At 40.5% G+C, this 26,454-nt stretch overlaps 1 protein-coding gene across 1 annotated transcript; it reads right to left on the reverse strand.

The window, feature by feature from the left end:
• Nucleotides 1-7,395: 7,395 nt before the first annotated feature.
• Nucleotides 7,396-24,888, reverse strand: hsf4 (heat shock transcription factor 4). Its single transcript, XM_058645563.1, has 13 exons — nt 24,435-24,888; nt 23,660-23,768; nt 22,838-22,965; nt 21,085-21,209; nt 18,340-18,415; nt 17,400-17,467; nt 15,921-16,020; nt 15,664-15,782; nt 14,225-14,470; nt 13,423-13,570; nt 13,209-13,274; nt 11,398-11,499; nt 7,396-11,096 (listed from the first exon to the last, which is right to left on the reverse strand). Exons 1-12 carry the CDS (start codon nt 24,558-24,560, stop codon nt 11,440-11,442), a joined length of 1,371 nt encoding a protein of 456 aa, XP_058501546.1. The 5' UTR covers nt 24,561-24,888; the 3' UTR covers nt 7,396-11,096; nt 11,398-11,439.
• Nucleotides 24,889-26,454: the final 1,566 nt, after the last annotated feature.

The following is a 26,454-nucleotide window of genomic DNA, read 5'->3' on the forward strand; positions in this document are numbered from 1 at the left end:
ACTTGATCAAGCCTATTCTAACATTCCACAGTCACAGTAGTTTCCATAGTTTAATGTAGGCTTAATGTCAGTATCCTTTACATTTTAGGCTCTGGAGTTTTATTTAATTTATGTTAATTATATATTTTTAAGTAATCCAGTGTTTCTGTTACAGATAAAACTATAGCAGTTCAAAATGACTGTCTTCTTAAACATGTTTAAATGTGGACTATCTGGAAAATCATCTTCATACAACTCTACTTGACACTAAACACTCACCATTCTGGTTCACTTCCCAGTCAACAGCCATCCCTATAATCTGAGCAGCTATACATGGCTTTGACTCTCACAGACACTGACTGTTTTATTACACTGGTAAATGATCAAACAAACCACAGAGAGCCTGATTGATCTGAGGGCAGGGCTCCGTGTGGGCCTTCAACAACAACACACCCACTCCCGCTTCCCGAGCGAAGCCTGGACGGTTTTGGAAAGTTGTGGGACTATAACAAATGTTTCCTTAAAATAGCACCAAATCCATCCAACATTAGAATGCGACTCCATTTGCTTACCACGCACCAAGCGAGTGCTTTATTATGGGCTCGCTCAATGTTACGTAACAAATACAGCAGTGGAGGACGTGTGTTACCTTGTGTTTTTGTTCTTTTTATTGATGCAAGGTATGTGGGTGTATAAATTACTGTTTGCCTGATGTTTAGTGTGACACGTCAAAACAAACACTCCGGTTTAATAACATAACAACAATAACAACAACGGTGACACACAAGTTCACAAGGTCACAAGTTTCCATTAATAGTAGAGGAGCCAGAGCAACAAAGGGAACAGAAGAAATGTATAAATTACATTTGTTGCAGTTCTATTCAGCTACAAGTTCTTTTCTTTTCCAATAGAGTTTTATTTTTTATAAAAACCCTGAGGTGGGTCATTCTCCAGGTCTAATCTTAACTGTGATCGAAGGGTCGTCATCTTTGATGTTACTGTGCTTTCACTGGAGCGGGACAAGTGGAAGTCTGTGTAAGAATATGAGCAAAAAAATAAGTTTTCATTTCATTTTCAAGGAGAGAAAAATGTGGGTTTTTTTTTAAAAAGAAAAGGAGCCACACATGTTTTAGATTGAGACGTCAGTCGAGGTTGGGGGGAAATACGAGATATGCTGTGCCATGGGGTGGTGGGTGTTTATACGTCCAGTCAAGTTAGTTTCCAGTGCTGACCTACGTAGGCGAGCTTTTACTGTAGTAGCTTAAGAAAGTTCACATTAAAATGGCATGTGGCCTTAGTTGCTCTTTCTAAAAACTGCTGAGATAACAGTGGTTTCTTTTTCATTTGGGCCGGGAGTTTATTAAGGGAGGGGGGGGGGGGATTTTCCATTTTTTTAATTTTTATATTTGCTATGAGCCTGTGTTAAAAGGATTAGTTCTGTCTTACTGCTCATGAACATTAAAGGCACTTGGTCTTATTTGACGTCAAAAAAACTCTGGCAGCAGGCTTGAAAACATGGGGCGCGACTATAAAAAGACATTTTTGCATGAAAAATGCAAAATGTTTCAGCGCTGATGCCCCACTCCCATCATCGCTGCCACCACTAACGCTCAGCCTGATTCGTTCTTCTTTCAAGAGTTGTAGCTCATATCTTTTTTATTTTGGTTTCCCAGTAGTGCATGTGCACAGCTGTTAGGCAAAACTGAAAATAATCCTTGTTGTCAGAAGAGACAGAGAGTTGAGGTATTGCTAATTAAAAAAAAGAAAATTTAAGGAGGAAAAACTGAATAATGCAGACAGCTGGCCCACCCCAAAAAAAAAGCTGTCCAAATGGTTCTGTCCCTTCTGGATCAGTTGAGCTGAAAACTTAAAGATCTGCATATTTACTTCATCACCATCTAGTTTTCAGCTTCTGTAGTTTTTGTACTTTAAATCCTCTTTTACAAATGAGCACATCTGCTCATCTTCTGTCATCTTATAACTCTTCCCTTTGTACGACTTCTCTGTCTTTACTCGTCACTGACGCTGCTGTGCACTCAGTCCTCTCTGCTCTTCTGAAGCTCCAGTGTGTAACGTCTGTCAACAAAACACTCGGTGTGTTTATTCTTATACTTTATTAATCCCTGAGGGAAATTCTCTCTCTGCATTTAACTCATCCTCTACGAGGAACCTTCCTATAATTAGGAGCTGTGGAAAGTCACTGAGCAGCGCCCGGGGAGCAATGGGGGTTGGGTTCCTTGCTCAGGGGTACCCCAGCCTGGTGGGGGCTCGAACCGGCAACCGTCCGGTTACAAGCCAAGCTCCTCTTCCACTTGGCCATGGTTATACGTCATGTTAAAAGTTAAATTTTAGCCAGAATAAAATTATAATTTGCTTATTTTGTCATGTAAACAAGTTAGTCCGACTAAAATCGAGCTAGTCTTAGTCAGACTAACATGTCTGGATAATGTGATTCATAGTTCAATTACTCAAGTATACATTTAGTTTGACTAGGGTTGGATTAGGTGTTCTAGAGATAGATAGAGAGATGGATAAATAGGAATACACATTGTCCTGCAGCTCTTAGTAAAAAGTGGATAAATGAGTAAATATCGCACCAGGTCTGATTATTGCAACCTGCCCATTGTTTGGCACACACCAACATTTCCTCCTCAGTCTTTGACCCGGACGTAGAAGGAGAGGATGTGTAAACTGCAGTACTGTTGCCGGAAATCACACGGTGATCACGTCGTTCTTCAGACAACACAGCAACCACATCTAATCTGTATCATGATTAACATCTACAGCAGGTACAAAACACAGAGCCACAGCACCGTTTGTTTTTCTGTGACAAGAAGGTCAGGAAACAGGAAATTGATTCAAAATGCACAAGCTTAAAGAGACAGCAGTCAAACATACTTCGTCTCCTCTGCACGTACACTTGGACTGGGCAATAGTCCGATTGCCGGTCTTAGTCGGACTTCAGCCTTAGCTCGATTAAACTGCGCATGTAAACGTACAGACTGTTACAATCTGAAGCTATAAGCTGCTGGAGGTAAAAACAGACATGAGCTGAGCTTCTGCAGTGAGTGGCAGAGATGCGCTTTAAGGAAGATATGTTTTCTTCTGCTGCAGCTTTGTCACACACACACACACAAAGTCACAAGTCAGGACTAAGAAGGTTAGGACAACACTTTTCTTTGGTGCCTTTTTATCATTTTCCGTCAAAGAGACGACATCAGACTCTCCCCGTTCCTCAGGTGAGCCTGCAGAACTCTCGGCCGGAAGGGTCAACTCTCGGTGCATATTTCAACTCTGCAAAGTTGCCGTCTCATCATCTCACTTTACTAAAGCACAGCTGTTATGCTTCCACAGACATGAAACCATAACACTGCTTTACTGAGAATCAGAATCGTGTGGAGCTCATACAGAGATTAGTTTGCATTAAAACGTACGCACTACAGCTTTAAGCGATTGACTGTGCGGGGCGTTTCTCATCTCTGCAGAATCTTGTCCTGGTCTGTGTTGTAAGGCTGTGCTGCTGGTGGTTATAAATAAAATACCTCTTGTTCTGTTGTAGTCTGCTGCTGCACCCGACTGCAGCTGCTGCAGGAGTGATTTCTGAGGATCCCAGGCTGATATTTGGTTTAAAAAAAGAAAAGAAAAGAAATAGCACGTATGACATCGTATGAAATCTTTACATCCACGTCAGTGTGCAGGAGTGTGTGTTGTGTGTTTCTGAGTATCCAATGCTGTCAGGAGTTTTCCAGGGAAGGGTTAAACTCCAGAGTGATGCTCCGAGGAGCACGATGAGAGGCGAGGTACTCAGGGACAACACAGGCCTTTCCAAATAGCACTCTGAATAATGCAGACGTGTGGAGGGAGGGATGGAGTGGAGGAGGAGGTGGTGGGAGTAAGAGAGGAGGAGGAGGAATTACAGGAAAGACTGTGGTGAATCGGGAGGGAGAAGATTTGTGGAATGAAATGAGCACAGTGATGATAAAATGGTAGAAAGATGTCCAAATGGGGGAAAGGACAGCTGCTTCACAAAGACACACACGGTGACGTGGAGGAAGGTGGGCGATGGGAGAGGAGGAGGGGGGAGGGCACAGAGGTCAGGGTGGGCATGGATGTGGAGACAAGAGGTTCAGGTCAGTGAGTCCAGCTGAGAAACAAGCATGGAGGACGCGCTCATGCTCAACACAAATGACAGGCGCACAGAGAGAAGGCCTCTAGAATAACTGACAGGCCTGGTAGAAGCTTAATGGATTTTTGGGATGGTCCACCAGTTCAACCTGGCTAACACCAGGCCTGATAGTCAGTGCATCAGTGACTACAGTGGAAGAGACTATGCAACACAAAAACCACAGCACATACACGGCCAAAAGATGATATCTTCATCAGACTAAGCATGATGAAGCGTTTTCTCCCCCCCCCCCCCACAAACCTTTGATCTCATCTAATCCCATGGTTCTCAAACTGTGGTATGTGTAGCACTAGTGGTGCGCAAGCTTCCTTTGGTGGAAAATCACAAATAGCGATCCGCCTCCTGTGAAGAGTCCATAGCTGACTTTGGTCGGCCTATTTACGCCACTGTATTTTAACGTTGGTGATAATGGTTTTACTTTGAGAGCTCCACATTTACATAACATGGTAGTTTGAGAACTACTCATCTAAACTAAACTAAACTATAACTTTTTATGTCTGCAAAAGTTCAAAGACTCATACAAGAGTCTACAATTGTTGTAGATTTCCATGATGACTAATGAGAATCAGAGCAAAAAAAGTAAAACAGAGGAGTTGGCAGGCAGACTTTAAGGCCAGTGCACTGTACACGGTAGAACAGCATGTGTCTCTGCCTCCCCCACACCTTTTTTTTGTTATTTTCTCCACTTCCTCATTTCAAGTATTAAACCTCTTCTTTGTTTTTCTGTCTGAAAGAGTTTACATTCATCCATCTTCTACCTCTGTATCCTCCACATGAGGGTCGCAGGGGGTGCTGGTGCCAATCCCAGCTGACAGAGGGGAAAAGGCGGGGTCACACCCTGGACAGGTCAACAGTCACATAACAAACAGCCATTCACTCTCACACCTACAGTCAATTTAGAGTGTCCAATTTGCCTATTCCCCAAATCTGCATGTTTTCGGACTGTGGGAGGAAACCAGCGAACCCCCCACGCACACGCACACACACACACACACACACGGTGAGAACATGCTGAAGGAGTTTACAGTCATATCTATTTCAAAGACTTCCCCACTCACCGTGACACAGGCCTTCACCTCGACTGGAGCAAGTCACGTTTTTATCTGAACGCTTTTGTCGTCGCCGTCTCCTCAACACATCCGTTAGTGAGATCACGTTTGATTACTTCACTTCCCGCGTTTTCCCCGCCACCTTAATTGCAGGCTCCGCCCCCTATTAATTTCAGCTGTGTTCAATCACTCACCTCACAATTTAGTCTCTGTTCACCTTTCAGTTTCCGCCAGTTCGTATTGTAACAACTGACAGATGACTCAAATACAGACTCCAGACAAAGTAAACAACACACTTTACTCCAAAAAAGGCTCGGTACACAGTCTGGTGAAGAATTCTTGTGAAGAAACTGACAGGTGAACAGAGGCAAAATAATGAGGGGAGTAATTAACAGCAACACAGCTGAAACTAATGGGGGAGGAGCAGTCAATCAAGGTGGCTGGGGAACAAAGAAGTTAACAAAATAAAACAGGAAATGCCAAAAACATTACTTTAAAGAAGACTCCACATGAGGGTCACGGGGGACTTTAAAATAAATGAGTCTAAGCATAAATACAGTTGAGTGGCAGTATAGCCTGACTTTATGTCCAGACTGCAGCTCTGGTGTGTGTCAGTAATCAGAGACAGAAGCATTTTTGTCTGACTTCACTGCGCCGAGCATGAATGTTAGACAGTCAGTGATTCCACCACTAACACTCTCAGGTTGATGGCTGGTTAAAAGGGAGGAAATCTAATTTGGAGGCTTCACAAATGGAATATGTGCTCCATCAGAGGTGTAACTGGAGAGCAGTGCAGCTCAGCCGTGAAATAAAGAGAAGTCAGAGGGAGGGATGCAAAAGTCGAGGAGAGAGATAATGACATTTGTAGCAACTTCCTGTCCCCCTCTCTCTCACACTCTGTGTCTCTCTCTGTGTGTGTGTGTGTGTGTGTGTGGATCTAAAATGTGCTTGATGTTGATAACAGTGATTTTTGACTACTTTATTTTACATGAAGCTTAAAAAACTAAGTTTTACCTGGGTGTGCACTAACCTTACAATTCAGAATAAAGCCACCACCAGACTGTGACACACACTGAAGGTTTGTAAAGGACTATTATTAAGATTTTAACATATTAACCAAAAAAAAAAGCATTAATATGCCAGAGCGTTTGAAATGAGGTGTGAAAAAAGGATTTTGGCCTTCATCACACGACAAAGTAAGGATCATTCAAACTTCATTTAAGAATTTACAGAAAAAGATGCACATACTGTGTGTTTATGTTGGAAATGAAAATGTACTGTATGTGCTATATATACTGTATATGCTATTTCAGGACAGATGTCCATGTGGTTATGTTGTATACGTGAGATATTTTAGGATCATTTCAGAGTCAGTCTGAAATCTTGTTTGACTTGAATAGAATAGAATAAATCTTTTAGTCCACTGAGGTTGGAATATTGTCTTTGGCTCACCAATTACAGACGACACAAATAACACTGATTACACTAAGAACCTCAATAAAAACACAGTAAAAAGATATAAAATAACAGTACATTCAAAAGCAAAGAGTAAAAAGTGAAGATGAGGAAGTGATAAAGAAGTGTGTCACTTCACCACCACCACTTTGTGGCTGCAGGTGTGATCGTGGAAAGTGAAACTGACTTGTAGTCAGTTGTTGATCTACAACCTGTGATTGACGTCATCAATATACAACAAAGTAAAAAATAAATGTTATAATTGATTTATGTTCATATCTGTCACGCATGAAGCCAAAATGACTTAAGAATGATAAAGAATTACGGTTGTTGAGGTAGCATTTATTTTTTTATTTGATTTTTTTTACAAAAAAGAACCCTGTTCCAACTGTTTCTAAATATATCTTCCCATTGTTCTGATAACTAGCAGTCGGGGGAATAAAAACGTGTTTCCGAGGCTGCATTGTTGAAGGCATGTTGCCACTCTGACTGTAAAAGAACAGGCTGGAGGTTTAAAGTATTCTTTATATGAAACATGTGGAGGACAAAAGATAATCTGCTTTTTCAATATGTGGCAATTTTGCCCATATTGTGTGTGCTGGTTGTCGCACATGACCGCAGCTCTCTGTCGCTTGCGTGCAGACTGACAGATGGATATCACATTGTCTCTTAGTTTCCTTTACTTTTATTTGTTTGAACAACTAAAATATGCCATAAACAGGTGGAATACATGTCGGTTTTCTTTGCGTCTCCATTACAAAACACTTTAGTCTTTGCCCAAAAAAAACAAAAAACCAAACCATTTTTAAAACAATAGACATTTTCAGCAGGTTGTGGCCCACTTTTCAAAAGCACCTGAGCACTGAGATCCTCCGTGTTGTGACCAGGAGGCTTTTCCTCGTGTCTGTGTTGCATACTGATGTAACGCTGGTGTCACACCGCCTGCAGTGCAAAGGTGCTTCTGTGTTGCCAGGCAGAGATCTTATCACTCGCTTAACACAAATAACGTCTGTATCTCGTCGTGATCCTGACAAGCATGAATGTCATTTGAACACACGTCTGTTTATTTCCCCCTTGTGTTCTCATATTTAATATCAAAAAGCAAAACAGTATGAAGTAACAACATGACAGCAATTGAATGTATATATTTATATCACTCCTTGGAAAAAAAAACACTCATATGTTTATGAGGAACAAGAATAAATGCAAAAATGTCTTTCATGTACCGTAAACTCGCAAATATCATACAACTGTTTTTTTAAGTGCAATTTTCCTTGTTTCACACCACAACCGCCCTTCTTCTACCACCTCTCCCCCAAAGCATTCACATGTACAAAATGGGGTGCGTTCCAATATGATTACCTTTTCAACCATCAAAATCAATATAAAGTTTAGGTAAATCTACATAAATTATAAGGAAATTGTTTCATTCCATCGTGGGACTTTTTTATTGTACTTTTATTGTCCCATAATTATAATTTAATTGTCATCACTTTGGAAGAATGGCACAACCAAAGCAATGCAAAGCTATCAATTTAGGAAATATTAATAATAATATTAATAAGTAGAATGAAAAGTGCTTTTTCGGAAGCTAATTTTAATCACTTTAAAATACTTTTGGTCTGTAAAGAGCTTTTGGATTGACATCAAATTGACATCAAAATGTTAAGTTAATTAATCATGTCTAAGTAAACCTGGATTTATAATTCTACATTAATGGGCATTGGCATTGCTGTAAAGCTAAGCACCTGTAACAAAACAGCATTGTTGGAAGCTCACACTGGGCTGTGTTGTGTTTATAAATATAGATATAAAGATGGACGACATGGCAGTACCCCGAAGTGATAGTAGTGTGTTCCAGTTGCAGTCAGAAGTCGGAATTTCCAAGTTCCCAGTTGGAACTTTTTACGTCTTTTAAACTGATCTAAAGTTATCTAAAGGTATTGTTTGATTTAATTCCTGTGCCTGATGTCGCCGAAGTGTGTGTCGCATTGCGCGTCGCATATCACGGACCCTGATACTCGCGCGTCAGGGTCCTGTAGTATCTCACTTCACCATCGGGTGGCAGTACAAGTCTGGAAGCAGGGAATAGGATGCATTCCTACTAAAGAAGAAGAGAACGATGCTACATCTCCCTTGGACACATCTGGTTTGAGTGGCTCACAGCTGAAAGGTCCGTCGGGCAGGGGAGCCGGAGTGTCGAGGCTCGGATGACTATCCTTGGAGACTACTGTTGTTGAAATGTTTTTTCTGCTTGGTGAGCGGGGGCTTATATTCGAGTCCACCTAACCAAAAACCGGGGTTGTTAATAGGACAATTTTTCTTGCTTTTGTCAACTTACCAAATGCTGTCACATGTTAAGAACTTTGATATGAACTGGTTTTGCTAATAATGGCTAGTCCTACATTTGGGTCTTTGAATTACGTCACTCATAACCCGACTTCCAACTTCCGACTCAAATGGAACATACCAACGTCAAAGCGTTTTTATTGCGCCCTGCTGGTTGGGAGCAGTATTGGTCATAAACCCCGCCTCCTCCATGTTCAGGGACAAATAGTTTCTGAGATTTTATATCATTAAATTATGTCATGATTGACACTTGACACTGACATGGCTTGGTCGAGCCAGTCCATGATCACCATTGCTCAGACTATAAATTATGTCCCCGTGCAAAATGGTGACGCGTCATCCATCTTTATCTGTGTAGCCGACACGTGCACATCCCCAGAACCTCAAACACAGTCTGAGACTTTTGTTCAACTCGGTGCTAAGAATTAACAAGGCTTTCATCAACGAACAGACAGTATTACTCTGCAGTGCATCTCACTGTGTTCCAGTCTGCCACGCACAGTTGTCGTTCCCTACATTCCCATGGTCATCCGTGTACTGCAATCCTGTGAGTTCCCACAGTTCTGTACAGTATATTGCACAATTTAACTCATATTCAAGAAGTTCCCAAAAAATATCTCTCATCTTTCTAAGTGTTGCCCGCAACCAGCGCTGAGGATTCACGTTTACACTGAATATCTAATGATTCCTACTATTTCACAGCATTAATATACATCTCATCAAGCAGGTATTTATTGTTTTAGAGCAGGCTGAATTCTCAAGTGTCCACCCCACCATACATTTAGTGAAATATTTTGAAAGACTGGCTCCATGTGAACACATTTTCATTTTCTCTACAGAGAATGAAAAGCAGCATTTCACTATCATGACTGTTTCATGAATGTTTGACACTCTTTCTTTGCAGATGATAACTGCCGTAACTTTCAGAGAGGAAGGTCCCGCTATCTCACGTACAGTATTTGACCTGTTGCTGTAAACTATAAAAAGATACAGATTGTGCAAAAATTGTGGATGAGAAGTCTTTTTTGTTGGATACTTGAAACCTCACATTTAAATGGACAGAAGAGAAGTTACTCTAAGTCTCTGACTAAGTGGCTGGACTCCATTGTTTTTGTCTTAAAGTGGAATTTAGTCTGCTCGCTTTTGCCTTTTTGTCTACGGAGCTCCCCCTGCAGTTTCGGAGTACATATTTTTACATCCATCTATCCATCATCTACCGCTTTATCCTTCCTGTCGTAAAAACTCCCCGCTGTTTTCAATGGAGCCGGCGAACACCATTCGTGGATCAGCATCTGTTTCACATGCTCTGAAGTTTACTCTTCTTCCTCGCTTCCTCCGAAAACAGTTTTCTTTTGCTTCTTTTTCGCTGGCTCTGCCATGATGAACGTCTAAAATAAAGTCATTTGTGTTTCTCATAAGACGCAGAGTCTTTGTGAGACCTCCTGATTCTGAGGGGCGCCGCAGGGACAGCTCCCAATTTCCCGTGAACTGAAGAGAAATCCTGCATAGTCCCACTTTAAACATTTATCATTGATTGAAATGCATCACTTAAATAATATATAGTACGGTGTATTTTGAACACACTGCATTTTATGTGATAAAGTGATTGTTTTGCTCAAGTTTACCTCTTAATACAAGTCAGTTTTTTCACTATACGCAAAAAAAAAAAATCCGAAAATCACTCACACAAAGGCTAAAGTGCAGGAGCCAAGAATGCACTGTTTTCATACAGGTGGCTTAATATTATATCTGGAAATAATCGTGTCACTGGGGAACTATAAAAAAAACCTAAGACCAGCATCTTTTCCAGTGATGACAGCGTTATGAATATAAGCAGCCTTGATTGGGTCAATGAAGAACAACACTGTGTGTGTCTATGATGTTACCAGGCAGGCCCTTTTTCGAGTGGATGTATAAAGACTGCAAATGTGCTGTAGGAAAGAGCCTGGCGGCGGCCGTGGGATCAAACTCATGCAGAGTGGAATAATGAGGGTAACAGCAGCTTCTGTGGCCTGAAGAGACGGACGAGGTGACAGTGTCAGGAAATAGCAGCTCACCAAGTAATCGGTCATTCCAGTCTGGAAATACATGAGAGAGAATGAGGAGAAGTGAGGCTGCTGGGTTCATCTCTCCCTCAGCAAATATATATATGCACATGTCCCCATTGGATTAAATATTCATCTAAATAGTCCCTTTTTCAAGAAAACTTTGCCCAGATTCAAAGATTTCTTTTAGGCTGAATACTGCCCACAGGCTGGGATGTTGCACGATTTGGTGTCGTCTTGGAACAAATAACAAAGAATGAGACTTTTACTTTCATTAGTGTGTGGTCCAGTTGTGTAAATATTGCACACCTCACTGAATAGGATTTTCTTTTACCTTCATCTTCAGAGGGAGGACAATCCACTGCACAGGTGTCAATCACTGGTCTTCACATCCAGCAGCTGGAAAAGCCTCCGCTTCCTGATTCTGGAACATGTACTAAGAGGGAGGGAGAACATTAACACACACACACACACATTTGTACCTTTACCCCATAACTCTCACTTTTACATTAAATACATTAGTGCCGTTCAAAACACTGGATGCCAGCAGAGTGAGGCGCTAATACTGAACGACACCTAACTTAAAAAGCCACAGTGACCCTCTCTAAAATGTCTTGACCAGAGGAGAAGAAACACAAATGGTGCTTTTCCATGGTGCACTACTCGACTCTACTCGGTTTTTTTGCTTTTCCATTAGTGATAGTACCTGGTGATTCCAGGCATGCTGAGCCAATACTAAAATGTGACGTGGACAGACTGCCGGCCACTAATTGGTCAGAGAGTGTCGTCACTGGAAGAGTTATGAGCGCGATGAGAATCACAGCGAACAACGCCGAACTGTAGATCAGTTTAAAAAAGACTTAAAAATGTGTTTATCTCCAACATTTAGCAAAGGAAATTTTCTAAAATCTCATTATTTAACAGAGGAGTCTGGTACATTTAACGACAGCACTGCTCGTATTCAATTCAGTGGCTGTGTCAGACGGAGTCTATGCTCTGCTCATGCAGGAAGTAATGAACTCATTTTTTAAATGAACTGATTCTAATGATTCATTTACACCGAAAACAGCTGCTTTTGCCATTAGTTTGTGTTTGTGTCGCGTATTAAACAACGTCACGGCAGTTTGAGGAGGGATTAATCTCTTGCTCCAATCTTAATCTAATTTCACTATACCAGTGTTTGAAGTATAGGAAGAGAAGGATGATGAGAGAGCAAATTATCTTCTAAATTATCTGTACACCACTGTATTTTCACACTACAGTGTTACAGAAAAGTTACAGCACCTCATTATAAGTTATATTGCAAAATAATTGAATCAATTTTATTGAATTTTATTGCAATGTTCTGCACTGACTTCTGAATCTATAAAAACTTTATTCTTCATCCTCAGCTTCCCTGTTCTCTGTAGTTTGGCACAAAAGCTCCACCTGGTGGAACTTTAGCAACACTGCATCACAGTGACTGACTGCGAGTCAGTGTGTGGATGTCATCATGTGTTCACACTAACGTTATCGCTGTGTCAAAAATACAACTGCCAGTTTTGCTTAAGACCGAGTGTTGAAATGAAAGTGCGCTGTGACCTGTGAGTCACTCTGAGTGCAGAGCAGTAATGTAACACACACACACACACACACACACACACTCAAAAAACAAAACACTGCTCGACTGAGAGAAACAGAGAGAAAGAGTCACATTGTGTGAACTCATTTGAATTTAACAGACGTTTGTCTATATTTAAATGTAACATGATACAGCTCTAAGCAAGAATACATTATGTCATAAACACATTCTGAGATTGTTTGTTTTTTTGTAGGAAGTCATCTTCCTGTTAACTTATTTGTTAACTTGTTAACTTATCCATGGTTCTCAAACTGTGGTACATGTACCACCAGTGGTACGCGAGTTTCCTCTGGTGGTACTTCAGAAAATCAGAAATACTGTCCGACTGCATATACTGTACCAGGGTATGTGACAGGAGTGTGAAGAAAATACACAAAGACACAAATAACAATAATAATAGTCACCTTATCTCTCGCTCCATCTTAATCTAATGTGTGTGAAGTATATGTGAGGTAGAGGAGGAGGATGAGAGAGGAAATGATCTTATTGGGAATATCTTATCAGTGTCACACTGTGTGACTTACCGATTTGAGGTTGGACTCCATCTCTGTGAAGGTCCACTCAGTGAGTGGCAGGCTTAAACTGAAGGGCTACAGAGGAACAGGGGGAGATGACGTTGTCATTCAGGTCAGTGTTGAATAATAGATCAGTTCAATGTGTGCTGTGTTTACAACAAAGAAGACAACAACCACTCTGAATGTTTAAATATCAGATGTGTATCAGATAGTCTCGACTCACATCCATGACAGCGCTGCTCCCAGCTTCCACAGTGTTCTGCTGCTGCTGCTGCTGCTGCTGCTGCTGCTGCTGCTGATGATGACTCCTGAGCAGCAGCTGCTGAAGCTCCTCCAGACTCATGTCCACGGTCTCCACTGTGTCCTCCACTCTGTGCACACACAGTAAATGTAACTGTAAATGGAAATATCGCCATCACAAGACGAGACTGCTTCCCTCATTAGTTTGGAGTTTTGAGTCTATTTAAATATCTGAAAGCTGGCAGGCCACACCTTTCATAAAATATACACATAAAGGAGATTGCTGACAAACTAAAAAAATAAATTAAAAAAAAGGACTTAATACAACAATATTTTCTTTTAAATTCCTCTCAATCTCAAAAAAGTAAGAGTCCATAAAGTACAAGTGGCAGTTCAAAGGAAAGGCACCAGAGGCTTAATATTAACTCATTCATTCATGGATTTCTGTGGAATTGAAGATTAGTGACCGGATGAAGTTAAAGTATTTGTTATTTATATACTATCCTGCCTTGGATTCCTCACTTTTAAACCGCCACTTATACTTTATGGAGTTTTCTTAAGAATAAAAGGACAGGGATGATTGTGAAATGTTATTGCACAATAACATACTTAGCACCCATGGGGAAGTTCTCAGAGAAACAGAGAGTGCTCATATAAGCAGCTTATATATTGGTATACACTACAAAGCAACATGAAATTAATAATAATGAATAATTACATTATGTTGAAGTGGACGGACCAGCTTTAATGTACCTCGACTGTGACATTTACACCTGAGCACCTACCTTTCCATGAGCAACCTTTTACTCCTCTTCTCCACCGCAGAGGTCACAGAGCCCCTCCCCTCCAGAACAGACTGGACCATTGCAACGGGAAGGACGGGAGGTTCAGCGGAGCAAACCTCACATGTGGACACAGTCAGTGCTGCGGCCTCTCCTCCCACCACACTGCCTCCTTTCCCTGCTGCTCCTGCTCCTCCTCTGACTCCTGGACTCACAGGTTCTTCTTTGATGAGCATCATGCACTTCTCCCTGTCAGTACAGACACACATGGTGAGACAGAAGTGGACTTTTTATCTTTCTGACACTACAGCTATGTGCTTTAAGACTGAACGGGTTCATACATCAGTGCTTCCTCACACCTGAACATGACTTAAATTTAGGGATGGCGCGATACCACTTTATTGTGTCCGATACTGATCTGATATCACAATAACAATATCAGTCCAATACAGTCAATTTAGAGATTTTACAGTTTTGTACAGTCTGTGCAAAGTGAAGCAAGTGATATAGGATTTTCTGATTGTATCGGATTTTACATTATTATCAGTCCAACATCAGATCCAGTGATTTTGACCAGTATTGAACTGGCTCATCCTTACTTCATTTTACAAATGTGCTTTCCAGGGTGTAACATTTACTTTAGTGTTTACTGGCAGAAATTGAATATGCTAACCATAAATGTGTTTGTATTAATGTATCATCACTTTTTTTTTTCCTAACCTGAGAATAAGCTTTTTATGTGTTGCTTTTCAGTGCGTTGCTTTTAAGATGCTGCCACACAGTAGCCCAAACAGACAAACCAGCCAGAGCATGCATTTGGTGTCCTTAACTATGGGTCATATTCAAATCAATTGTATCTGTATCCAAATCACAACATACATTATCTCAAGGCAAAAACCCAACAGTTCACACAATGAGCAAGCACTAGGCATCAGTGGAGAGAAAAAAACTCCCTTTTAACAGGAAGAAGATCTCTGTCAGAACCAGACACAAAGATGTGTGGCCATCTGCCTTGACTGGTTGGTGTGAAAGGAGAAATGGGGGAACAGGGGAGAGGTGGGGGAGAGAAAGGACAAGAGGGAGGTGAGGTAGAGACGGAAGTTGTCCCAAGTTATCAGTTTAGATAAGACAGACAAGACTCTGCATCATATGCAGGAATTATGACTCAAAATAGGTTTCCACAGTCAGTTTGCTTCATGGTTAAAGCATTTTACTTTAGTGTGTTTGACTTACTGCCTAGCCCTGTCATGTAGCCCTTACCCTAACCTCACTAACATGTGTGCCTAGTTGAGCTGAAAAATAACTGCACTAAACTCGTACCTATGGGTCATATTCAGGGCCAAAGTGACCCACAGTTACGTTTCAGTTTGGCTTGAGAAAAAGAAGAGGTGAGTGTGTGAGTGCTCCACCGTGTGGCAGTACTGTGTACTGCATGAACTCACCTGGTCTCATCAGGCTGCATCTGCAGGGCCATGCTGGCCTGAGACAGGTCAGTGACGTCTGATATGATGGGCCCTCCTGTCAGCACACTAGTGGAACATGAGGCAGTGTCACTGGATGGCTGATGATGAGAAAAAAAAAAAACTCTTGTTAGATTTGGAGTTAAAATCCAAATCTAATAAATACGGTTGGGTATTTTTGAATGTTGCTCGTTTTTGGTGTTATGAAGCAGTTACGTATAATTATTGAATTTTCTCACCGACTGAATGTAGAAGGACTCATGAATGGGCTCCATTGGGTGACTGTGGTTGAACTTGGAAGGAGGAGGACTGGGAGAACCATCGTCTAACATCAGAGGCCTGGACAGAACATGACGGAGAAGTTTTGAGTACGTTTTGATGTGCATGGGAAAAAAAAGAAAAGAAATAATATCTCATAAAAGTTTTTACACTTAAGGGAAGGTGTAAAGTTTGGTGCAGAGATACTGATAAAAGGTAAATGGAAGGTGATTCAGTGAATAAAGATGAGGTCGAGACTGAAAGGTCACACCAGTTTCATTAGTGAAAATAATCTGCTACACATTTTTAACAGAAACCAGACCTTGAAGAGCTGATAATGAGACAATGACACATAATGTAACCACACACTCATAATGTAATGCATCACATGATGTATATGTAAATGCATGACCATGACGCAAACGTCCAGATCCAGTATGAAACTGTTCAAATAAGTTAGTGAGTTCAGAATGTACATGAATTATATATAATAACATTGTACATAAAATAGATAAAGTATATTACATATACCTTATTTTTGTGTTATTATTTATTATGGACAACAGATTTCTGTTTCTTGTATGATGACAGACAAGTTTTTTTTCAGATATCGCACAGTGAAGATATGAGAAAGAGGAAGAGAGTGACAGCACGTGTGCATCACAATTATTCATTTTTACGAGGAAGTCACTCTGAGATTAAAAAAAATACTTTTTCAAGTGAGACAATCAGTGTTTGACAATGTTTGGACTTCATTTTTCAGAGATGGTGGACAAATAACATGTCAGTAAACAACAAGGAAATCATTTGTCATTTTCCCAGGTGGAACAGTGAGAGTTTCTGTATGTGTGTGTGTGTGTCGTGTCAGCCTTGTTTGCACTCTGCAACAAAGCTGAACCGGTATTTTACACACTCAGCAGGGTCACACACTTTGCTCTGCCCTCACCGTGTGCGAATGTGCGTGTGTGTATTTGTAACCTCGTGGTGACCTTTTATGGCATAAAGACTGACCTTTTCAGGACCAGTAGTCCTCGTGGAGACTAAAACCTGGTCCTAATGAGGCAGAACCTCATTCCTGAGGAGCTGGTTACGTTTGGGACTGAGATTTTAAACCGAAGTACGGTTAAGGTTAGGTTATAGTTAGGTATTGATTGGTTATGGTTAACATTGTGGATAATGCTTTGTTTAGTCAGTGCAGTGTCCTGAGAAGAATAGCTGCACAAACCTGTGTGTGTTTGTGTGCGCACATGTGCTTTGACTGACTGACTCAGCACTGGTGTCCATTCATAGAGCTGTGCAGTTATTAGATTGTCCAGTTTGTCAGCTGAGGCAGCCCTTCCCTCTGTGGCCCTGTTTGTCTCACTTTTGTTGATTGACCCACTGTGTGTGTGTGTGTGTATTTATATATATATATATATATATACATATACATACATATGTGTGTGTGTGTGTGTACTCACAGCTTTCTCTTCATGCCCACGGTGCTGGGCGTGTTGGACTGCATCTGACTGAACAGAAACTGAATCAGCTGGTCGAGAGAGAGAGAAAGCACAGCATGAATCAGCATTCTCACACACACACACACACACTCATGTGTGGAAATCACGCTTCAATCATTTCACATATTGTCCGATTGGTTTTGAAGAATCGTAGAAGCAAACATCCGATCCAATCCAATCCAACTTTATTTATAAAGCACTTTAAAAAAAACGACGACATCATCTGAAACAAAGTGCTGTACATCATAGATAAATCAAAAACATAAGACCTCAACTACTTTAAATCAAACAATAAATATGAACTGAGTATGATTGTAACAGTGTGTCTTCCTTCACCAGATTATCTTAATCTCTTCCACATCTCTCAGCATCCTTCCATCTCTCCTCAGAATAAATCACTGTTAAAGCCTTTACATGATATTGATGATATTGTTATGGTCATTGCTGGTGAACATACAAACACATGAAAACAACACGACTGTACCTGAAGGATTGTGTGATATACTGTATATTTGTAGGGCATGTGTTTTTATGTGAAAACACAGTTTTTAATATCTAGTCCTAGTCTGGATATATTGTTTTTATTGTATTACTTTAACACATGTTTTATGTCTTTCTTTTTTTTTGGATGTATTTTATCTGCCGTATGAACTCTCATTTATTATTCTGTACTGCACTGTACTGTACTTTGGTCAACTGTGGTTGTTTCAAAGTGCTTTACAAATAAAGTTGGATTGGACTGGATTGGTGTGGATTGGACTGGATCTGATGTAGTCCTTGTATCTCAGATTGCTTCACAGCTATTTGAGTTTTGATAATCACCGATGGCGGCACATCACACTAAACTTTACACACTGTATCTTTAAGAAGAGCGAGGTCAGACCAGGATGCAGTGACTGACCTTGTTCATGACTTTCTGTTGCTGCGTGTGGTTCTGTCTCAGTGAGACCACCTCTCTCCACAGGACCTCATTCTGCCTGCAAACAGGAGGAGACAGATGATGATGATGATGACAGCAGAGGTGATGGAGAGAATGACAAACACAGAGAACTTCTTTTCTAACACTTTTCATTTGGCCTATGTGGCCAAACATCATGACTAGACCACAGTTAATGTCTCCACTTCCCTGTAGAGGAGACAGAGACACAAAGAGTGTGCCGTTCAGCAGATCACATCCAGTTTGGAAGCTTTCCGTGACACTAATCACTCGTCTACCTGCCTCAGCGGCCTGTGAGCGGCCAAACTGAAAATGTACACAGGACACTTTTACAATGCCCTCATGCCAGGTGAAGGACGGGTATAGTGTGTCCATATCACTCACAGGGAGGTTGAAGTTCAGCTATTCGCTCAAGCCTCTTTCTCTTGTGCCTGGATTATGCTTCTACTGCAAGGACGTCACAATAACGTTTATGATACTTTTTTATAAAACTACATTTTACAATAAATGTCAAGTACTTTAAGATTTTTACTAAATGTAATATTGTAAAAGGTGACTTCAACGTGTACCAAAGTCATTTTCTGGCACTTTCACTCCCTTTAAGGTACTTTATACCTATATAGATACAAGATTGAGAACACATTATTGCTATAAATCCACATTTATGGTGGTTATGAAATGAAAGGAAATGATTGTAAAACGCCACACTGCTTCTTTATTTCACTTCCTCTTTCTCATGCCCTGAGACTGTCTCCATTTTCAAACTTTTATGTCTCTGTTATTGTGCAATTGTTAATTATTATATACTGTACACTTTAATTCTTATTCTTCTCTTTTTAATACACTCGTTTTTATAGTTATGTAAATATATGCAAATCTCATATTTATTTTTCTATTCTTAGTTGGAGCAGATGTAAAAAAAAATAAACAATTTGCCCCCAGTGATTAATGTAGTGTTCATGATTCTGATTCTGATTTAAAAATATCTGCGCTCATGTGACTTCACATGTGCAGGTGCACACATCTGTGGTCTGTCATTACTGGTGTGTGTGTGTGTGTGTGTGTGTGCGTGTGTGTGTGAGTGAGTGTGAGTCAGGTGAGCAGGTGAACATTCTCTCCTCTCATTAGCAAACAATAGTGAGCACAAAGCAGCACACAGTGAGCACACGGTAGCTATTTTCAGCCACAATAGCTTCTAGAGAAAAGAGTCAGTTCATGGGTGGTTTGTTCCAATTTAGTGAGAGAGAGAGAGAGAGAGAGAAGGGGGGTGGAGGAGAATTTAAATTACAAAGCATCCTCACTGCATTTACTTTACAGAGGTGGAAAGAAAATGCATTTTTTTTTTAGGTTTTCTGTGTTTCTACTGAACCTATATTGGAAAATTCCATTAAAATAATGTGTTAAATTAATGATATCCCATTCCTGCTGGTAAAACATACAATCAAAAACTCCCTTTTTTGGGAGTTAAGTTGGAACACAAGACACTGGTGAATGTTCGTCCAGTAACCCTAACCCAATTTGATTTGAAATAGTATATATTATTTTATAGAATTTTATAGAGTGGACGGTTGGTTGTCTCTGTGTGTGGCCCTGTGATGGACTGGCGACCTGTCCAGAATGTGACCCCACCTATCGCTCTGTGTCAGCTGAGATTGCCACAGCTCCCCCGCGACCCTCATGTGGAGGATAAAGCAGTAGGAAATGGATGGCGTGTAACAGAGCTCCATCTTCTTCTTCTTTTTCTTCCTCAAAGTCAGTTTATTTCCAGCAGGTGAATAAAATATCACATGTCAGAAATCCTGGGTATTCCTACTAATTTTAGTATGAAATAAGCTTCAGGGTCTTGTTTCTGGTAGCCTACCAAAAGAAGACTGAAATAGGATTAAAGGAGTTCTGTAATAAATCTATCAGCTTAAAGACTTCTTTTTTTGTTTTTTAAAAAGCAAAGGATAACAATACAGAAATACACAATACAGTCCCATGATTTTACAATCACAAGGCAAACAACAGAATGGAGTTATGGGATGTGCTGAAGATACCATACATCCATCATCTACTGCTGCTTTATCCTCCACATGCTGACATAGGGCTAAAGGCTTGGTACATCAGATACCAGTGAGTAATAATGAAATCTAATAAATAAATATTAGGGGCCTCAATTTATACTCATTGTTCACTTAGATGTCTAACGTCCATGGTCCAGTGGCACCACACCTGGATCAGCCTCAGGTTTCCAGTACATCACTTACTGCTAAATCCTCAAGCCAACACATGCAGTCCTTGTTGTATTTTCCCCCAGCACACTGCACACCAACAGTTTGGTATTTTCCTGACCCAAAATGTTCTCTGCCATCTGTGTGGTATTTCAGTGCCAGGAACAGAGCAGAGCAGACACCGCACAGATGGAAGGAGCGATGCAAACGAGCATCGAGGCTGCGTGAAGCAGGTTGCCGGTGGGTTTTTTGGCCAGTGCTGCAGAGTGTGCAGCTGTTTGCGAGGCGATGAAAGCACTGCGACCGGGTCATTTACTCCTCGCCACACCCTCACGTGATATCAGCTGCGTTGCTGCACTGATATGAAACCAAAAATAATTCACAGATACGCTGGGAGACATGGTGGCAGCGTGTGAACAGTGAACAGTGTAGCACTTTGCACTCAGCAGAGCACTTTAAAGATTAAAACGGGGCAAACCCTTGTTCTTCGACTCACTGTTTCATGTCCTGCATCTGACAGTCCATGTTGTCCTGTTGTGTTCTGAGAAGCTGAACTTCGTAGAGCAGTTTGCTCAGGTCCTCCTGGCGAACTTTGGTCTCCTCGCTCTTCACTAAGGACACCTGCAGATGCAGAGCACAGGCAGTGATACAACGCACATAATATACAGCTCCTGTATACAGTCTGCCTCGGGGGAATGAAAACTCCATCCCCCACAGCACTGTTACATTAAAATCACACCTTACAGGAAACAAGAAAGAAAAACACCCCAGGTACCCGACAGGTACCCAGGTGAACTGGACCTAATTAAGGTCCCTGAGTGAGTGAAAAATGAAAGCATTAATTTGACCTTTGACCCATTTTGACTGATACATGTTTATGTGTTTCATTTCGTCAGCACTTTAATTTGTAAAGGTTTGCCTTTAAATAAAAACAATTAATGTGAGATTTGTGTCCCCTTGTCCTTTTGCACGACACAAGAAAGAACCCCAACCTTGTTATTAAAGTAACTAAGTAACTTTTACTACTGTATGAGTACATTTCAAACAAGCTATTATTTTACTTTAAGTTGAATACATTTTTAGACCAGTATTTTTAATTTATGAAAATAGTGGTTCTTTTACTTCTTCCTCTGCTGACCGTGAGCAGCATAACTCAAAATTTAAAAGATTGGGATGAGATTTTCTCTTAATGTAGTTTATGGTCTAAAGAAGAAATTATTAGATTTTGGTGATTACCTGTACATGACTCTGGATTCATGTTTTTCATTTAAATCAACAGTTACAGTTAACCTTTTGTGAGAAAGGACGCAGTTTTGTGGCCTGTGACTGCTCATTCAAATAAAAAAAAAAACTATCTAATCTAATCTCTTGTATTGCTATTACAGAGCGGTGTGACTTTATAATGGCTCTTCAACTTCCCCCTGTATGGAACTGTTGCTTTTATTGACTTATAAAAGTCTATGATGTAAAATGTGTTTTGGGGTAGGCTACTTAAAACAGATAAGGACTAAATGGGCCATAGGCTATAGATATACACTGGTATCACTTTGCCTATTTATATGTACGTAAATCTCTGGTATTTGCTTGTTACTCATGGAGAACATAGATATACAATATATGTGTATATATATATATATATATATATGTTTTTTTGCCAGTATGAACAGACAGTTCGGGGAACATTCGAGGAATTCTTGTGACAAACTTCCGGAGTCAGTAATTTGTAAGGACGAAGAGAGTTACAAAAATACAAAAATAAAGTAAGCTTACAAAAATAAGGGCTGGGGCTGCATAAAAAACACACAAAATTAATACAAATAAATGGTTTTATGTGTAGCTCAGGATCATATTTGGCTTTACCATGATTATGTAGAATATCTGTGTAAGTTTAGACATTTTTCACTTTAAATAGCAGCAACAGACGTCTCTTTAGTCTGGGATGCCAAACACATTATTAGTAACAGTGGGAGCAATCGGTGCAAGAACACAAAACTCAACTTTTACGAAGAGTATCCATTAAGAGTATCCATACAAGGAAAGTTGTTTTGTTTCTGGTTTTTAATAATTATTATTTTTGAAGAGCTCTGTTTTACTTGCACTACTGTTCATGTTCCATTATTGATGTAAGGCAATGGAATCACCAACTCATCTCATGAGTGAATCAAGTAAACCACTGCTCTTCCAGGTTGAGGCTGAAGGGGGCGCTACCCTTCCCTCACAGTGGTGTGTTTGTGTGTGTGTTTCCATACCTTCCTCTTGATGTGCTCCAGCATGTGTTCGTGTCCCTGGAGGAAGTACAGGTGTTGGAACTCGGTGTCATCTCTCTCAGGCTTCACCAGACCGCTCTGCTCGATGTTCACCACCTTACGGAAACCATCTGGACACAAGACACGTGTGTGCAAACGCACGCCAGCTTTACATTTCAACAACGAGGCATTTCAAAGTGCTTTCCAATGAAAAGAAAGAGAAATACAACAGCAGCAGCATCAGATATAAAAAGCTGATGATAAAACATTTAAATAGAGAAGTAATAGAAAGTAAAAGTTGCAGTTCGGGCTGAGGTGCAGCAGTGATAGTCCTGGTTCTGGAGACACAGAGCAAACCTGACCCAGGTGACCTTAGTGATCTGGATGATTCATAGTGAGCCAGCAGGTCAGAACTGTATTTTGGGCCTAAATCAATCACTGCTTTATAGACTATAACAGTAATATATTAAAATCAAGTATTTGGCAGACAGGGAAGCGTAGTAAGAACCTCAGAACAGGAGTTAAAATATGTGTTCCCCCTTTTTTGGTCTTAGTGAGAATCAGCTGCAGCTAAGAACAACATTGCAGTTGCGCAGTAAGTGTTTCCCAATCCTGGTCCTCAGGATTGTTAGATGTTTTCCCTGCTCCAACACACCTGGTTCAAATGATCAGCTCAACGTCAAGCTCTGCAAAAGCCTGATAACGAGCCATTCATTTGAATCAGGTGTAAAGATAAAGACATGGCCCAGTTCTTCTGGATCCAGATAAACTTTACTGTTACTGAGAGAAGAGGTGAGAGGAGGTGAGCAGAGGTGTACCACTCACACATGTTAAGCTGCCGCACAAAGCTTGCCATATTATTGTGTTTGAAGTACTTTGGCAGAACTTCCTTAGCAAACCGTCCCTGGTCAAACACGTGAAAACTCGTTCCGGTCTGAAAAAGAAAAGTCACAGTTAACATCGTCTCCAATAATATCATGACATGACATTTAGACTGAGAATTATGGGTATTTGGATTTAGTTTACTGGAAAAGAAATAATTCTGACAATCTTGTCAATACTGGTCCAGATAATCTGACTAAAAAAATCAACCAAATTTAAAAAATAATGTTCAATTTTTGCATATTTTAATAAAGCTCTGATGAATAAAACTGATAAAATAACAAATAAACAGAAATACTATAGAACAATTAGAGCTACAGCTAAAGTTGGAAGAACAGAAATCAGTATTAAGTGTAAATTAATGGCAGCCCACACCATGATAATCTCTTAATTGGATTTTAAAAGCCCAAATGTGCTCCCGTAGCTGGATTAAGTTCATGATCATACTTTATGTGATCCAAATGTCAGTTATTAAGAAACTTTTTTTGTTAAAGTTTAAGGCCAAAATGTTGTGTACTACAGCTTTAACTAATGAGTAAAATTCAGTTCCTGTGTGCAATAAAAATCATGTTATTTTTTGTTTGTTTGTTGTTTTTCAAATGTTGTCAGAATTTACTTGGCAAATTGTGTCGCAATAGTTTGTCATTAAAAATCAGGAAAGACTGGTTGATGAAACATATTTCATATTTTCTTTATCACATATAATGTCGCGACTCACAGCGCTCCAGCAGATGAGGTGGTTGGTGTCTGGATCCTCCACCAGCGTCCACAGCTTGGTGAGAAACGCTGGAACATTACTGGCATAACTGCCGTCTGCACCCATGGCACCTGGAGACTCCTGCATACTCACCCCTGTCCAAGACCGATCACAACAGGAAACCAAATATGTTTGTGTGTGTGTGTGTGTGTGTGTGTGCGTGCGTGTGTGTTTGTGGTGACTCCCAAATCAGTCCATGTTTAAGTAACTCCACTTGTGTTGATCTGTCACTGATAATCCCAAGTTTGTCTGAGTCGCTTTGATTCCATGTCAGTCGGTCCTCGATCACACAATCTCTTCCTTTGCTTAGTTATTCCACCTCTCTTGACTTGTTTATTAAAAAACACCCACAAAAAACAAAATAGAACACACGTATATCCTCATGTCATCTGCGCTTGACGCTCAAGCTCCTTTTGTCTCCACTGCTCTCAGTCCTCGCTGCCACACTGCTCGTCCAACTGAATGTCATCACAGAAGGTCCATGTCAGCACACGCCATTCACTGTGCCAAACTGTGCCATCGCCCACCCCCTCCTCCTCTTTTCCCCCCGGCCTCCAACTGACAATCACGGGACCGGCCAATGAAACAATACCGAACAAAAGCTCAAAAAACAACAATGCACTCAGAGTGCAACCCAGGTTTGGTGAATAAAGTTCATGTGATGCTCCTCTGTGTGAGGATCCTAAACATTTACCTCATCTTTAATAATAAACCTCTGTCCAAAAAAGGCTCTTTGTTAAACTTAACAGTGCAGAAAATCATCATAAATGATCACAAATGTCTTCACGTGAAACATCTGGACGAAAAGTGTTCTTCTTAAACCTTTAAAATAACGGATATATCCTCTTTTCTTATATTGTACCATCATCTTGATACTGCTTTTGGACATCTGAAGCTGATACTGATGTAACAAGTGACAGCCGCTCGTGATGTCACCCAGAGGAATTAGATTAGGCCGAGCACCATGTTTCACAGACATCACCTGACACCAGGCTCCTATTGGATGATACCAGCTGTCCACTCATATGTGCTTTGTGTACTTCTTCTAAATGGATGTCACAACATTGACATCGTGTTCATGAGTGAGACCATTAACTCCTCAGGAAAATGTAAAAGCTAATTTTCCCATAGACTTCCAGTGGAGTTGCCCCCTGGTGGCTATTCTTATATTCTTATTTCCTGGTTGGCTTCAGGAGGAACCAGGAAGACTGTCTGTTTGTTTTTTTTAATACATGGTCTATAACATCTACTTCTATTGATAACAGTATAGGTCAGGGCTCTCAAACTCAAATGACCTTGGGTAATGAAGCTCAATAATAAGCTCATATCAAGGGTGATATGAGCTTAAAATGATACCACAAATTTCAATCAAGATATCGCATCGATGTTGATGTATTTATGAGGCAAAATTAATCTATGACTAAAAATAACATACAGAAATAGCTTAATATTAAGTGATGAGCCACAAATTTGAGAATTCTGGTATAGGTAAACAACTGAAAATGAGGTTTGTGCTGCTGGTGTTATTTACCTTTCAGAATCATAATGGTCCACAGTGTGGCAGATGTACATCTCGCTCTTTATAGCTTGTGCTTAACAAAGTGTGGGTTGTATTTAGAGTTGATGGGTCTCATCAGTGATCTCTGCTCCATCTGTAAATTCACCTGACATTGACAGTTTGTTCTTGCTTTTCAAGTGTCCAAAGGTTGTATATTGACATTTTCACTTGGACGTTAAATAGCACAGTTGATGTTTTTATGGTTTGTTTGCTTGTACTTTTATTAATCCCCATAGGGAAATTCCTTCTCTGCATTTAACCCATTCTCTACTAGAAACCTACTAGAGCAATGGGGGTTGGGTACCTTGCTCAGGCCCAGCCTGGGGACTCAAACCGGCAACCCAAGTTCCCTTCCTATGAGAGCAGTGAGAATAAACCAAGCTGTCAAAACTGTAGGTTTTAGACAGAGAAATGTTTCAACAT

The sequence above is a fragment of the Solea solea genome, chromosome 12 (genome assembly GCF_958295425.1).
Source record: "Solea solea chromosome 12, fSolSol10.1, whole genome shotgun sequence".
Taxonomy (NCBI): Eukaryota; Metazoa; Chordata; class Actinopteri; order Pleuronectiformes; family Soleidae; genus Solea; species Solea solea.

Excerpts from the sequence above, each read along its gene's own strand:
- hsf4 (XM_058645563.1), bottom strand. The coding sequence starts at position 24,560 with ATGCAGGAGTCTCCAGGTGCCATGGGTGCAGACGGCAGTTATGCCAGT. Across the intron at positions 23,769-24,434 it reads ACCTCATCTGCTGGAGCGCT|ACCGGAACGAGTTTTCACGT; the intron begins GTGAGTCGCGAC and ends TTTCTTTTTCAG. Across the intron at positions 21,210-22,837 it reads TGGAGCACATCAAGAGGAAG|GTGTCCTTAGTGAAGAGCGA; the intron begins GTATGGAAACAC and ends CTGCATCTGCAG.